Genomic DNA, 17,253 nt, shown 5'->3' with positions numbered 1-17,253 from the left:
TATGTCCAGCATTTCTAGGGTCTCTCACACCTCACTTCAATTCCTCCCTTGTTCTGCCTGCTCCCTCTCAAACTGATGATCTTTTTAAATTTTGTTACATGCGCACACATATACATGTACATATGTGCATGTGTGCACACCATGCTTAGGCCATTTAGTGTTGCTCATATGTGTATGGTTTAGAGCTGGTCACTTGGGATGGATAACCGTATCGGGGCTCTTCCCTGTAGAAGACTGAATCTCCTTCTCTCGCGGCCAATAATTGCCTATAGTTCATCATCTCGGGGAGCCCTGTCACAATTCTCCTGTCTGTGTTGGCGTATCAACTGGTGGTGTCCCTGTGCTGGTCTTGTCTGGGTGAATGTATTGTTGACATTTCTTCAGTGCAGCTTCCCTATCACACATAGAAGACACTATCTCACAGCAGATGTCCTGGTCCTCTGGCTCTTAAAATGTTTCTGTCCCATCTTCCAGAATGTTCCCTGTGCAGGTTTTGTGGTAGATGTATCAGCTGGAGTTGTACACAGTCAGTTGTCCTCAGCATTTTGGCCAGTGGTGCATTTCTTTAGGAAGTCCCTGCTGTAAGAAGAAGCTTCCTTGATGAGGGTTGGAGCTTCGTGTGTCCATTTAAATCTTATCCTGGTTTTGGAAAGTGGCCGCGGTAGGTTCCGTGACCTCACATCTTAGGTAGTTGGCTGGCTTCAGAGCACCAAGCATAAATTTCCTCCTCTTGAGTGAGTCTTGAGCCCAGTGAAGCTGGTTTTATTGCCTTAATAATGTGGCAATACATGCCACTCCTGCACCCTTGAGTTTATCGTTCCAGGCTGGTCAGTGTTCTGTGGTTCATGAGTGTCACTGATGGGTGGGACCACAGATTGCTTTGCTCCATTGGCGCTTCCACAGAACCTCCAAATACAAGGAAAGATAGTCCCCTGAGAGGAGGCTTCCAGGTCAATCCCAGCTTGACTCTTTCAAGTCTTGTGTCTGAAGTATATGATGTCTTCCACAATGAGGTCTTACCGTCACGTTCAGGGAGGCAACCAAGGGCACCAGTGTTAGCCTGTATTGTTTTGGAAGTCTCTTGGACTCCCCTGACCAATGACGGGAAGGGAGGTTTACCAGGCCTGGCACTGGGATTTTTGTTAGTCTATGGCTCTGGTGGAAAAACAATATCACCCATTTAGCATAATTTAACTAATTTATACTCTATGCGTGTGTATTTTCTATAAGTATTTTAAGAAAACAAAATAATTTATTTCCTTATGGCTTTTTCAAACCTCCTTAATGATACATATCCCTCCTCTCTCCCACTCCCGCTGTATCACCCTCCTCCTCCTTCCCGGGTAAGAGTCCCTCACCCCATTTTCCAACCCTCATAGAGCTCCTGCTCCTGCTACCCATGGCCTTTCTACTCTCCTGGTTTCTGAGCTTATTCCTGTCTAAAGATTCAGAGCTAGGATCTACAAATAAGGGAGAATGTGCAGTGTTAGTAGTTTCGGATAAAACTAAAAAGGCAAAATGCTTTAGAACAGAAGATAGCTACTGTCAACAAAGTTGCATTTTTAAAAATAAATTAACAATAGTGTTAATGTAAATAATGAGCTGGACGTAAGACTATATAAGACTGTCTGTATTGTTATATCCAGTGGGAGCATTTCCTCAGCATAAGTATTTAAATAAAGATACAAAAGAGTCAAAAAGCAGGTGTTCTGAATAAAGTCAACGGGCAGAAGGTGTGGTCTCCCCTTCCCCGTGAGCCTCCCTGGCAAGAACATTCTAGAACTCTGGGAGGGAAGAAGTGCTGACGCGCTCTGTCATGCCACTGACATTTTGTTAATGTTTGTAGTTCACCCAAAATATTCATTATTTTCTTCCTATAGTTTGTCTAGGTTGCCCAGAAACCACTAGTTTCCTGGAATTTTTATTAAGAATTCCATATTCTTGCCATGTTTCTCAGATACTGTGGCTTCTGCCAATAAATCCTAATAAATTTTTCACTTTTCTTTCAGTAACATCCTAGAGAATCTGATTCAGACTCAAATTAATCACCGATCACGTTAATGGCTCCTCAGAGTTTACTTCCGATACCCCTTATTATATTAAATCAAACTTGATAGTGAGCTAGATTATTGCTCCATTGGGTTTTCATAAAAGCACTGGTATTTAATATAATTTATGCCAAGTTTTCTCCTCATATCTTTGCTTATTGTGTGCTTTCATTTTAAAACATTCTTTGCAAATGGCACTTTTCAATATCTATCACACCTTTAAAATATTTTATAGGTAACATTTTACAGTAAAATATGACATTTTATTATAGTCACACAATAATGAACAGGAATCATTTAACTTACAATCATAATATTAAGATTTTACGTAGTTCTGAAAATTATATGTGCATGTGTACAGCTTGCTTATTACAGAGATAACTTGTGTGGCAGCAGTGTCAGGAGGCTTACAGTGTCACTCTTTCCAGCTTTGCAGCAAAGGGGCCGCTCTAGGGAAACCCTTTGAAGCGCATGCCGAAGATATAGCAAGCGTGGCAAGCTTCATTGAGACCAAGCTCGTCACATGCTACCTACGCATGAGGAAGCCTGACCTTGCCCTGAACCACGCACACAGGTAAAATGAGCACTAATGGCTACAGGTGAGAACTGTGCACACACGTCTGGGTTTACCTGGTCACCTTCCACTGTGTTTCAGTTTAAAAACAAATCCTAAAAAGTATGTGCTGCCTGATTTGCAAATCTAAGCAAATAGTGAAGGCCACAAGGGGGGCTCTCAATTCCTAGAGGAAGAAAGAGACCCAGAAGTGACTGTTCACAATGCAAGGGCAAACCTCATGAGGAAGCAAAGGAAGATGAGCAGAAGGTAAGGAAGAGGAGTGCTGGTGAGGGAAAGAGGGGTAGAAAAGATGGGGAGCACACAGCAGCTCGGGCCGTGGACTTTTGGGGTCAGTGTGGTGCATTCAAAGGATGCTGGCATCCTGCAGACAGCTTCCCAAAGGCACGAAATATCATTATCTCTGTCCTTAAAGATTTGCATTTCATGTCGATGTTCTTCTGCACAGTTCTGTGTGGTTGTGTAACCGTGTGGATGCCTAGAGTCTCCATGGTTACTGGGCCTACCTTACAGGCTATGAAAATGCACCTGCCCCATAGTCTGTTTCCTACGGGTCTTACTCGTACAAATGAATAACCCATTGTAACCTGCAGCTAAGATGTGTGGGCTGTGCTCTATCTGCTCAGCTGTCCCTTTCATTGAAGTTATGACTGTTCCTTCTTGCCTGGCTCACGGCAATTTACTGGGATCTTTTGTGCTTCCCATTTTCTAATCTTACACCCCTTGTGCTGTTTTGTATGCAAATGGCAAAACTAATGTCAGTGTGGAAGCCAAACCTTCATCTTAGTAGCCACATGGTCATCTTGAAGTCTGTGTAAGCCTGCCCACAAGAGGAAAGTCCATCACAAAGCACATGAAACGCTGTATCCGAGTTTTCACAGCTCTAACCGTGGGCTTGACTGACAACCTATGGACAACCAAAGCTCTTTGAAACCCTAAGATAATCTTCTTGAAAAAAAAAAACCCCTGTGTAAGAAAACACAAAGGCTAAAATCATATTCCTTTGGTCCCCAAAGGGAAATTCTTCCTTCACCAGTCTATCTAACAGCATTTAATGCAGTCATGGTCCCAATATCAGGATATGTGGGCTTTCAAAGAACATTGTTCTATTTCCATTGAAAGAGGCAGGAGTGGAAACACATATTTCAGTCTGTCAAAAATATTAGAATGTCAGGATTATTTGGAAGTACAATGTGAGAAACTCATTACAGTTGAGACTAGTGTTTTAGAAATCCGTAGGTATATGTAAGGAATAATAAGTTGAGATGTGCAGGAAGTAATTATATGTCACCTCCTTCATGCTTTATCACACACCAAAAGGACAACCACTATGGAAAATATCTTTTGTATGTTAGTATGGACTGAAGAGGCTTTACATCACATTCAATCATGAAAGTACCTCAGATAATATGGTCGTATAAAAATTCTGTTCAGTTGATGAAAATATGTAATGAGAACAAAGAGTCAAAATTCTGTAATTCAAATGGAAGGACAAAAAGGTACCACTATTCCTGGTGGTGGAAGAATCATCTCACTGTTTAGAATATGACTTTTTCCATTTTAAAAACAGGGATGCTGTTTCAAGACCTGAAAATTACTGGAGTAAAACATGATGATGATAATAAATAATGTGATATGTTGACATTAACTTTTGTCTACTGTTTTCTGTTGTAATACAGTTTGTATTTCTGTTTCTAAAGTTGAACATTAAGTAGTGAATGTGAGTCAATAGAGATTAAATGGTCAATTCAGACCATAAATAATACATCAAGAGAAAGCAGTCATTTTCCTGCGCATGTCATGTGGGAAATACAGAGGTAGTACACATGGTTTTCATAGTAAAAGATTTGCAAAGTTCCCAGGTTTAAAAAACATAGGCTGACATATAGTCAACAAATACATTTCATAAAATTAATTAACTAATCAAGATATTTTGTTTATAAATAGCTCACAACCCTTAGTTATACTCTGCAGAATTCTGTATTGTGTTATTGCCACATCATGATAGTTGATACTAATCATGAATCAAAATTAAAATATTCCTTTTTGCATTTATTTGCATTTGCTGAAGCATTTTACTTTAATTTTTATGTAAATTAGAGGTCTACTGCATATATTTATCTTGTTAAACACAAAAATTGGCCTGAAAACCATCAGGTAGTCTTGCTTCTGATAGGAATAACTGCATATGCTTTGTCGTGTGACTGCAAAACTGTGACTGTGTGGTTCTAAAATCAACAGAAATACTTGAAAAATCAATCAGCATGTATTGTTAGGTAAATAAGGCATAAAAAGGCTCTAGAAACAACTGTTAACAAAATTTGCTTTTCCCTTTTGCTTCTAACAAATACACGCTGGGAAACACAGACATCGCTTTTTATGTCAACCCAGAGTCACGCCTGGACACAGCAGACACACCATTTTTTCTCCCGTATCAGACCAGAGCCACCATTCATTAGAAGGGGCTTTGCCCATCTCTAAGACTGATTCCTAATGCTACTCATCTATTAAAAACACAAATCCAGCCGGTGGTGGTGCACGCCTTTAATCCTAGCACTCGGGAGGCAGAGCCAGGCAGATCTCCAAAGCGAGTTCCAGGAAAGGCACAAAGCTACACAGAGAAACCCTGTCTCGAAAAACCAAAAAAAAAAAAAAAAAAAAAAAAAAAACCAAATCCTGCCACAATACTTTTGCTATTCTATAATTATATTTTATATGTATAATTGTAAAAACTCTAATGAATAGATCACCTTTTGGCTATTCTCCAATTTTGTCGCCATAATGTGGCAGAAAATATGAACACTAACATTCCAAATGTGTAGAAAATAATCCAGTTTTTAACACCTTATAATGGTGGCAAATAATAGGCACTTACCTATTAGTTCAAACATTTAAGTAAATACTCACCAAAAACCTTTTCTTGGACTGAAGAATGGACAGATGTCTATAAAGAGGAAATACATAGTTCTTATTTGTCACAGAAGTTTCTAACAGAAAGTAAAAACTATATGAACATAGTAAATATATGAGGCAAATAGATATTATAAATGTCATGAAGAAAATAAGCATAATTTGACAATACAGTGGCAGTACAGTATGTTGGACCAAACAAGAGTTTGGAATCTGTTCTCCTGCAATTAAATTCTGACTGGCCTTCCTACAAATTAGCTTGAATTTAATTTGTAATAAGATTGGGTTATAACAATAGTACTGGTTCACAATTATTATCTCATAGTATATTATGAATAATTAATCATGAATTCATGTTGTTTGTGTTATTCCAGACATAATACAGTTCCTTCAACCAAATCTGCCTTCCTACTGTTAAAAAAAAAAAAACAACTATAAAACTGGACAAAATATATGAAGTAATTCCTCTCAGGCATTAAACCATTTTCAGAACAGGAATAATCCTTGAAGGAAGTAAACGCATAATTTCCCGGCATTCACTGGGTTTCCTTTCCTACCCTGACTGTGGGAAGCACAGTTGGAGTACAGCGCTGTGTGGCTGAGCAGTCAGACTTCTGAACAGTGGGCTGACAAAGAGGCTGTCAATGAAAGTCAGATGTCCACTCAAGCACGTCTGTTGGTGTGGTCCTTACTCAGCTCATGTCTAGGCAGCCATGTTGTAATTATATTATCACAAAAATAAAAAATAATAATAGAAGTGGAGGCCGGTGACCAATGAAGACATAGCTTTGTGAAAGGGCTTGGGAATGGAGTCTGTCTGAGGTTTCTGAGGTTCTTCCTCAGCCGTGTGGAGAATAAGCATCCATGCAGAAGTTTTCTGCTCCAGAACTAAGCATTAGTTGAAATGATATATCATCTTAATGCTAGGAGATGTCTAGGGAATCAACATAAGGAAGCTAACCACACACCATACACATTCGGCGGAGACCCAGAAACTTCATGCTTCAAGTATAAGGGCATGCAGGAAGCCTTAGGATTGACTTCTGTGTCAAAATAGACCTGTTCAGACTAAGATGAGAGTGATTAGGACTAAAAGAAAACAAACAAAACACTTTGAATCCTTTTCAGGGAGATGTCACCATTCTGAGCCCCTACAAAGCTTCATCAAGATATGTGGCATAAAATAATTACTAAGATATGTGGCATAAAATAAAGAGTTACTGCACGTGTGAAGAAGTAGGAAAGTTAACTACTTAGAAGATAATAAGTTCAAAGAAATAGTTCCCAAGATGCCCCGGGTGCTGGGATTGGTAGACAAAGATTCCAACAGTGTTATAGGGGGCCATGTATGCAGCAGCCATGAGGTAAAACGGGCTCTCCCTGGTGAGCTGGGTCTCAGGAGACGGTCAGAAGCTAACCTAGGACAAGACCAAGGGCAGGATGCAGAGGTAGAGGAGGTCAACCAGTATGAGGATGGAGACTGCTAAAGAAAGGCTTCCTAAACTTCAAACCAGTAAAAATCACCCAATGTGACCAACACAGAGCTGAGACAGAAAAGTCCTAAGTTCAAGGTCACCCTCCACCACATAGTAAGTCTGAGACCCTGTCTCAAAAAAATCTCTTTTAAAAAGCTTACTTATATGTGTGAGTGTAAATATATAACTAATACCACAATGGCCAAAAAAGGATTACAAATATAATTTTATTACATCGAAGTATTTTAATGAGGCAATGCAATATTAACTCAGTATTAGATGGTAATGAGTTAAAAATGCACTTTATAATCTCTGAAGTTATCATTTCAAAGCATTTAAAATGTAGCTAGAGAACCAACAAATTTGACTTAAAGTTAAAATAATATTTTTTTTAAAAAAAGGAGAATGAGGAGGAAAAATAGCTGAAGCAATAAAAAACACTAATGTGACAGCAAACTCAACCAAGTCATGTCAGGAATTATAGGAAGTATACGCAACTTACTTGTAAATTTGAGTTACATAGAGACTGTCAGTCTGGATTGTACTGTGTGGTCATCCATATGCTATTTGTGAGAAGCATGGGTTTGTTTTTTCTTATTTTATTTTTGGATTGTAATATAATTACGTTCTCCTTTCCCTTTCTCCCTCCAAGCCTCCCATCCACACCTCCCACTCTCCTTCAGATTCATAGCTTCTTTTTTTTTCACTAATTGTTATGGTATAAATAAGTGTATGAGCATATATATACATATATATGTGCATATATATATATATATATATATATATATATATATATATATATATTCCTAAATATAGCCTGTTGAGTCCCTGTAATGTAACTTGTATGTTTCAGAGCTGACCATTTGGCAGTGAACAGTTGATTGGCATGCGCATCCCAAATAGTGATGCATCATACAACAAACATAAAGTGTCATTTCACATTAAATTTGCCATTACTATCCAAGTATATTTAAAGAAACATCAATAACCAGACAAAAATGAGGCTCAATGTAGTTTAAAATTTTTTAAATTCTCCTTTGATTTGTTCTACAGTCACAATTAAATTAGAAATCAGTAACAGCTGCTTCTAAATATTTGTAAATCAAGCCCTATGTACCTAGGTAACTCATGGGTTAAAATGTAAGATAATAAAATAACCCAAGGAATGGACTTCAATCTATCTAATTATTTACTGGCTTTCACTTTCACAAATTATCTTTCTTTTTGTGTGTTCTCTTATCTATAAATCCAACGAAATTACTTTAAATCATCTCTGAATCTCAGAAGCTATCTTACATGTGTTTTATTTCACTTCTACCCCAACAAAGGCAAGTCTTCAAGACAAAGGTTATCATAGTAATAAAGTTTATTTCCAAAAGGGAAACTTTTATTTTAAGATAGCTTTTCTGAGCCTCCAGATATTTAATGAAGTAGATATTTTGTGAAAGTCTGTGAAAATAAAACTTCTAAACATACATCTCCTTGGTTTGAAGATAATTAAAATGCTCAGAAGGTAACATCAGCTTACAACGTGACAGGTTTAAATACGCTGATGTGTAAGAGAACTAATAGGAAGTTTGTAAATCCTTTGCTGATCTCAAGCAATAAGGCATATTTCTTAAATAAGATTCCTTCTTCCTTTTATCTAAAAGTTGAATTTTCGACCATTAAATTCAGTAGGTCAATAGCATTAGATATAAATAATTAGTAATTTTAAATAAATTTAAGCAAAAGCAGATTGCAGAAACAAACATGTATGCATGAAACACAGATACACTCAATTTCACAAAATAAATACCATTAGATCTAATATTAAAGGTTGTTAGCCCCAACATGATGGGGAATGACTACAATGGAAGAAGGATGGAACACAGTTGTAGGAATTGGGGAAAGGCAGTAGTGGAAAAGGAATAATTGGGGCGGGACAGGTAGAGGAAGGCGTATGAAGATAACTGATGTTAATGAACTTTGAAACCTCCATACAGACAACTAGAACTGTGCAAGTTTCCTAAAATATACACAGATACAGATAGAAAATGAGCTTAAGTGGAATTACCCTACAATGAGGGGTGAATGCTTCTCCCAGACACCACAGGTTATCAAATTAAAAGCCTAATGCCAGGTGTGGATTACGCTTTTTTGAATCATTGGTCAGTGGAGGTCCTATGAATCCCCAAATATTATAGGCTCTTGCTATTCCTCTTGGTAACCTCCTAAAACTTGAAGGTAACAAAAGGAAGTATGAGCTAAGATACTGCATACTTAAGTCATAAGACCAGGGCTGGAGAGATGGCTCAGAGGTTAAGAGCACCGACTGTTCTTCCAGAGGTCCTGAGTTCAATTCCCAGCACCCACACGGTGGCTCACAACCATCTGTAATGAGATCTGGTGCCCTCTTCTGTATACATAATAAATAAATAAATCTTTAAAAAAAAAAAGTCATAAGACCAGGAGAAACAAAGCTACAACCATCCTGAGAACTTACCCCGGTGGTAGTGTGAATGTAACTCACAAATAAGCTCATAGGGAGTGGCACTATTAGGAGCTGTGTCCTTGCTGAAGTAGATGTGACCTTGTCAGAGAAAGTCTATCACTGTATAGAGTGGGCTTTGAGGCTATGCCCACTGGGCTCAAGCTATGCCCAGTGTCACAGTCCACTTCCTGTTGCCTGTGGGTCAAGATATTATAGGACTCTCAGCTCCTTCTCCAGCACCATGTCTGCCTGAATGCCACCATTTCATACCATGATGATAATGGACTAAACCTCTTAAAATGTAAGCCACTTCAATTAAGTGTTTTTCCTTTATAAGAGTTGCAGTAACTATGGTGTCTCTTCATAGCAATAGAAACCCTAGGACATGACCCAATGACTAGTTTTTGTAGTTCTGTAATGTTCTATGCATGCTACTAAGGAGAAAAATAATCAACTCTCTTACCCAGTTATAAATCCTATTAGTTATAATAATAACTAGTCTGGTAAGGTATGCTTTCTGGTGTAATAATGGCAGGTGTGTTGTGGAAATAACCAACCACTTTCTAATTGGATATAAAAGTCTAACCCTCAAGATAGAACTCATGCCTGATACTGTTAACTGGACCAAAACCCTTAGCTGGGGAGGTCATAAGCCCATATCAGTAGGGACTAAAAGTATTATTGTGCTTAATAGACATAGTAATAAACTGCCCCATAATTTCTTATCTTTATGCCTGTAGATCAGTCTATCTCTAAATCCTGATCAGAGAAGCTAGACCCACAACTGGTCAATGTGCAGAGAACAAGAGACTGTGTACTGCTCAGCTTTAAATGGGGCATTTTATATACCCTCTTACTCAAAGCTTAGTGATCATCATAGAAGAAGGGGTGTGAAGATTGTAGTGCCAGAGGTTAGTGGACTTGACAAAGCCATTCACACATGAATGCACAAAGGCTGTAACTACCTCTGCCTGCATTGGATCAAGCCACTGCATGGGGTAGGGGCTCATCAAGTCCTACTGGTAGCTAGGAGCTCCTGGGTTTTGATGTCTGCTAGGACAGGATTTGTCTTTCTTCAGAGACACAGTCCCTAGGAGGCTGTGTGTGCTCCAGCAGAGGCTCCTTCACCCAGACACACAGCAGCAGCACTGAGAGTTCACTGTGGATCTTTTTAAAGGATACATGATGTTGTGAGGAAAGCTGGTTGGGGGATAAGGGAGGAACTGGAGAATTAATAAAGAGTGGATTTGATCAAAACACCATTATATGAGTGTATAAAATCCTCAAACAATAAAAATAATTATATGTAAATAGTATTCTATAAAAATAACTGATAATTTTAAGTGAATTTAAATGAAAGTAAAGTATAGTAAGAGAAAAGAGAACATTTCTGGTGCCAGTTTCTTGATGTGAGAAAATGGAGAGCTTATTGACTATCAAGGTTGGTATTGTATATGGGAAACAATCATTTGGAACACAAAAAGGTGTGGAAGGATAGGTAGACTTATGAGCAGACAGACAGAAAAGTAGACATGTGTATATATCTATGTCTCTGGGTAATTCATGGTGTCTTGCTTTGAGGAAGCACATGGCTGCTTGTTTGATGATATCACTATTAATTTTTGGGAGATATTATATTGCCCATATTTAATTTTTCAGCTCTTAGATTGGAAAATACTATTTCTTCCTACTTACATCCATCCCTAGCTTACTGATTTCTCCTTTCAATCTAGTAAAATAATAACATCCTATACATAGACGTGTGTGTCAGTGTTTATGTTTGTACAGACTTGCAAGTGTGGAGAGAGATAAAGATAAGTTATAGTACTGACATATTTAAGATGCCTACTTGGATTCTTGGCAAGGTAGACACTTTGTGTCTTCAAGGGGTTAGATACATTAAAATGTTCTGTGGGTCATTAGTATTTCTATGCTTCTTGTTATTGTATTCTCATGAAAGTAAATCTACTATAAAAAGATGCTCCCACTAAAGGTGACATTAAAGACTCCAAGTTTCTCTTTAAATTCTAAAAGGGATATAAAACATGGCAATCTTCTATAGAAGAGCAGAGATGACGTGCACTGAGCCGGTGTAAGGAACAGCCATAACAGTTCCTTGGACTACGAGGTTGACTACATTATAAAACATAATAGTGGTTGGGTAGTGCAAAGAACAAGCGTTCATTGACTCCCCTGGGATAGTTAGGAATGGAGCACTTTTAAGCTCCCTAATTAGTCCCTTCAGGGAATCTTAGTGAAAAGCAGGGGAGAGATCCCAAGTGAGTCCCTTCACGGAACCTTGGTGAAAAGCAGGGGAGAGATCCTAAGTTCGTCCTTCATGTCCTCCAGGAATGGTTTCCTTACGCCGTCTTTTGGGTCAGGAAGCAGCAGGTATACCTTTGATATCACAGTCATTTTTCTTTCTCTCAAATTTTTTTTTTGTTTTACTTTATCTCGAACATGATGAAAATCATACTATCACTCTAATCCAGTGGGGTTTCCTGGCAGTTGGGGTACCACTTGGAATTTTTCTCTGGAATATAAAAACCTGAGTTAAGTTACTACATCACTGATTCCCACTTTCCTCATGGACAGCTTTTCAGACATTTAGGAAACCTATTTGCAGTGCTACTGCCACACAGTCTTGAACAGCCAGATTCTGTTCTAAAGCCCTCACTGATCACATTCCCTCCCTCCCTGATTCCTGTGGCCTCGCCATTCCCTGCGATTATCACATGAATTAGTGAGACAGCCTTGCAATGTGGACATGTAACCATGTTTATATAGAAGGTGGAAATTCAGGGGAAACTATTATCCTGCTAAGTAGACATCCTTTCAGAACATCCTTCTAAATATTTATAGGCATTCTTACAGATTAATGCTGCAGTTCGCTCGGCCAGAGAAGCTTCTTCGTACAGTGGACAGCAGTTAATGGAAAGATTCATACCTGGTCAACATGCTGAGGATAAGTGACTTCTCTGAGTGCTTAGCCATAAACAGGACATTACATCACCCCTTTCAATGTTCAGGGAACATCATGGGAAATGAGAGAGAAAGAATGACTGAACCAGAGGATGGGGAGGAGCGCTGTGAAATGTTGTCTTCTAGACGTGATACTCGTGGCCATTGTGTTCATGGGCCCAGGGCAGCTGTGGTTTCCTGACAAGGCTTGTACAGCACTGGCCCTGTCAACATTGCAATAGAGGACAGAGGACCTTGTGAGGTCCCACCTCTCCATGACGTGTGTCAGTGACGGTGATAGTTGAAATGAGAAATATCCACCATGAGATCAAGCTCCTGAACACCTGGTCTGCAGTTATTGATGGCGCTGTTTGGGGAGGTTTAGGAGTGCAGCCTTGATGGAGAAAGTCTGCTGGGAGTAGATTTTGAGAGAATGCAGCCTTACTCCCTTCTAAAATTCTCTCTCTCTCTCTCTCTCTCTCTCTCTCTCTCTCTCTCTCTATCTATCTATCTATCTATCTTTTTCTATCACTCTGTCTGTCTCTGTGTTTCTATGTGTGTCTCTGTCTGTCTGTCTGTCTTTCTGTTTCTCCTCTCATGCTTGTGGTGGAGATGCGCTCTCTCAACCTTCCCGCTCCCGTTGCCATGCCTACTGCTTGCAGCCATGCCCCCACAACATGATGGACTCATCCCTCTGGAGTCACAGCCAAAATAAACCCTTCTTCACCCCTTTTGGTCAGGGTATTGTTTCTGAGCAACAGAAAAGTAAGTAATACGGTGAGGATTGAGAGTCATTTTTTGCAATGGTACAGCCACTGGCAACTTCCATGACCTCACTCGTGCTCCTGCAAGTAAACTCAGTGGAACACACGTGCGCGCACATGCGCGCGCGCGCGCGCGCGCACACACACACACACACGCACACGCACACCACACACACACGCACGCACGCACGCACGCACGCACGCACGCACGCACGCACAGAGGCAGACAGACAGAGAGCGAGAGAAAGACCAAGGTGGAGGTTAAGTAGGAAGAAGAATGTTGGGAAAAAGAAGGAACAAGAAGGTGATGGGGGAAGAATAAAACCACAATACATTATAAACATGCATAAAATTGTCAAAATAAGTTTTTAAATGTGTTTTTAAAACTAAATTTAGTAAAATAAAATGTATTTAAAAGATAATTAAGACCAAAGTAAATCAATTCCAAAAATAATTAAATTTAGCCATCCAATACCAAAAGACTAAAAATGGCTCAGTATCTCGGGACCATCATCTACTTACCTTAACAAGAACACAGTAGACAGGAATCAGAGAGCTCAGATGTCTTCTCAGGAGCTTTGAATGGAGAGGGGGAAGGGGAAGACAACAGTGAGTATGTAAAAAATAGTCTATGAAAAAGTCAACTTTTTTCTAGTACCACGTTTTGGCTCTGCTGCTTAAGCTGCACTCAAACCCTGAGTTCTAGTAATCCTCCTGCCTCAGTCTCCACAGTGCTTAGGCATGTGCAACATTGCCTGGCTAAGAGAGGAATGATTTTAAACACAGGAAAAGCAGGACAGGATATATTGAGCCTCTCCTGACTCTTCAACTGTAGGAAGGTTCTGAAACTGAAGCTTCCTTAAGCCAAAGACATGGTAAACATCACCCTCTGTTTATAGGAAATATATTTTCTGTCTTTCAAATGCTCAAATTTGTAAGCTTTCGCTCTTGCAGACCTTCTAGTACACCAGTTAAAACATCCCTGGCCAACAGCCCTCTGTGCTGTCCCTGTTCCTTTTTCCAGTCTTTCCAGGATTCTTTTCTTTTATATCAAGGTTGACTGCATCTTAGTTTACAAGCGTCGCTCTTGATGTTTCATTTCTCATCTCATCCTTGGCTTTTTCTTTTCTGAAAGTTTATCCTGATCTTAACTCAGAAGCCAGTGTACATCTGGCCTTTATTTTTCTTGCATGGATATAAAAGTGGTTGACAACTAAGAAGACAAATTATAAATGTAGTAGACTATGACTGATATGCAACAATATGTCTGTATTTGGGTCCTTTCTTTCTCTTGTAATTGCTAGTTATATTGGGTTGTTCATGGCTCTTGATTTCCCATGACCGTCGGAGAGCAGGTCAGTGGTACCGACACACAGTTTCCATGCTGGTCATTCTATCAAGAGCAGTAAGTGCTATGTAACAGAAACTTTTCCTGGAGCAGTCTGTTAATGGGTAATGTTAAACTTTTTTTAGTATTTGTTTCCCACGACCATAAAATCCATTCTGATTGTGATTGGAACAAGTCACTTTGTCTTTCTGTACCCTCTTTCTCTGCAAATTCTCTCAGGGTAATAAAACATTTCATTCACTCATGCTTTGTTCATTAATAAATTTTGTTCCCTGGCAGTGTCATGCATGTGTGTTCTGTCTACTCTTCCCACCTCCCTCTCATTTCGATCCCAGTTCTGCCAGCTCCCTTTCCTCCTCTCAAATCTCTTTCCTATGTGCATGACTTTCTGTTTTGTTCTGTGTCCCATGGAGTTAACTAGGCCCATCTGTATGATCATGGGTTTGGAATGATCCACTGAAGCCTGGTGCCCAACTAGTGTTATGCCTCCCTGTCTCCCAGAATCTGTTAGCTGTCAATATCAGTCAAAAGTGGTAGATCCCTGAGAGCCATATCTTTTAGGTGAGCTGGACGTGTGTGGGCCCATTGCCATCAGGCACAGCTGCTCTAAGTTTATAATCGAGGTGGCCATGCTGTTCTCAGAAGCCAGTGTTTCTGAGCCCTTCTCTCTGTCTTTGGGCTCTCCCAATCGTTCCACCCCTCCTCGGCAGCGAGCCTTGAGGCTTGGTATAAATGTCTTATTTGAGGGATGAGCCCTTAACCATCCTTTATTTTCAGCATCTTGTGTAACCACGAGTCTCTTGAATTCCCTTCCATTTGCTCTAAGAGAGCTTTTCTGATTAAGCCTGAGAGAAGCTTTTATCTGCGGGTTCTGCGGGTACATTTCTTCCTGTTTCTTTTTCTTTAATTTTGAAACAGGGTCTCCTGTAGTCCAGGCTGGCCTCAAACTCACTGGGCACTGAAGTATAATCTTGAATTCCTGCTCCTCCTGGCACCAGCTCTGGAGTGCAGGGATTACTAGCAAGCACTGGCGAACAGTGCTTCATTCACTCAGAGTTTCCAAATACCGTAGAACGTGTGAGTGTGAATGATGAGAGCTGAAGAACCATGTTTGTTTCCATTCCCTGATCTTCCTAAGGACAGCCAATCAGGGGGCAGAGAAAGTCCTAGGCTATCCAGTATTCATTCTGCAACTGCAGATGGAGAGCTGGAGTTACAAATGTCCTTGGCACGTAGGGAAAAGCTTCTGCAACCAGAAACCTGGGTTTGAGTCCCCACATCTCTAGCTGGTCTTGACTTCACTAGTCACTTAACTTCCCTTTGCTTCAGTCCCAGCATCTCCAAATAAACATCACCAATACTTGTCATGGGAGCAAAGAGATCCTGCACACGTGAAGATGTTTTGAAAATGGTGTAAGTGTTGGCCTTAAGGTAACCATTGTGGTTTATTTTCCAGCATATCAGCTAACTGTAACTCGTGGTCATTTGTGAGAGCATTGCTCTGCTTAACGTGGTCAGAGGTCATGCTCTGCTGATCATCAACAAAGAAAGGAGCTACTTTTGATGGATAGGTTTGCTTTTACGCTTTTAACTTGCTGCCTTGGTAAAGCGCTTGCTATGCATGCATGAGAACCAGAGTTGAGGTTCCCAAAAGCCCAACAGGTGTTGCATGGGCATGGAATCTGGCCTGTAATTCAGCCTCAGAAGCAGAGACAGGATCCCAAGAGCAAGCTACCTAGCAAGACTGGCCACCTGTGGAGCTCTGAGTCTGAGAGACCCTGCCTGAATGAGTATAGTAGAAGAACTCAAGGAAAACTCCAAAAATCAACCTTAGGCCCACCCATACATGGGACACACACATATGTCCACTTATGTGTGTCCCCATACATGCAAAAATATGCATGTACACACATATACACACATGTGCACATGTGCACTGCATACACATGAAAACTTGAAAATAAAAGCAATACAAACATTTTCAGATATATAGTTTAAAACTAGTAATTGTAAGGACCAGTACTAAAACTGAAGAAGTCTATGGGCATGCACTATGATGACTATTAATGTACAAATATAAAGGCAATCAATTCAGAAGAAAAATGAAAGACTATGCACTTTCCGCATCTAGCCAAAACAATCTGAAGAGACCAAAGCTCATTCACACAGACTCTCAACACCTAGGCTAAGCTGTAAAACTGGTATTGATATTGATGCCTTGTTCCCAAGGCAACTACCACATAAGTTTTTTCACCCTCCGGCAGCATGTGGGGTCTTCTCTGGTACTCTGGGCATGGACAAGTCACTGGAAAGGCTGCTACACACAGGGATACACTAGCAAACCAGGATCGAGCCAGTTCTTATTGGAACAGGGTGAGAGCATGGCTTGTGTCTGATGCTTGAATTTCTCTTTGTTTAGCAGGTGTGCCTGTGCTCACGTTAGCAATCTTTCCTAGCAGAACTCATTGCCTCACATAGGAATAACAGGTATTCCTTAGACCTGATGCAGTTAATGAATGTGAATGTTGTTGTAGAAAACCCATCAATGTTATATTATTGAAAACATAATATTAGCCTCAATGAGCATTTTGCAAATGCTTTGACTTACAATCCCTCCCTTATCTCCTCTTCTGTTGCTTTGGAAAAAGTGCCTCAAATTCACCCTTTCTTGAGCCAATGAACTTTCTCAATTTTCCCAGA

At 39.9% G+C, this 17,253-nt stretch overlaps 1 protein-coding gene across 2 annotated transcripts in view; it reads left to right on the top strand.

Annotated features, from left to right (window-relative positions):
- Spata16 (spermatogenesis associated 16) overlaps window positions 1-17,253 on the top strand; it is a 286,709-nt gene that overhangs the window by 79,036 nt on the left and 190,420 nt on the right. For both annotated transcript variants that reach the window (XM_016000865.3, XM_006971179.4), the window contains exon 3: window positions 2,477-2,622. In XM_016000865.3, coding sequence (XP_015856351.1) covers window positions 2,477-2,622 — 146 coding nt within the window. The remainder of the gene's footprint in view (window positions 1-2,476; window positions 2,623-17,253) is intronic.

Source organism: Peromyscus maniculatus, chromosome 6 (genome assembly GCF_049852395.1).
Source record: "Peromyscus maniculatus bairdii isolate BWxNUB_F1_BW_parent chromosome 6, HU_Pman_BW_mat_3.1, whole genome shotgun sequence".
In the NCBI taxonomy this organism is placed as follows: Eukaryota; Metazoa; Chordata; class Mammalia; order Rodentia; family Cricetidae; genus Peromyscus; species Peromyscus maniculatus.
Note: the sequence above shows the minus strand (reverse complement) of the source record. Positions and strands in the feature narration are given on the sequence as shown.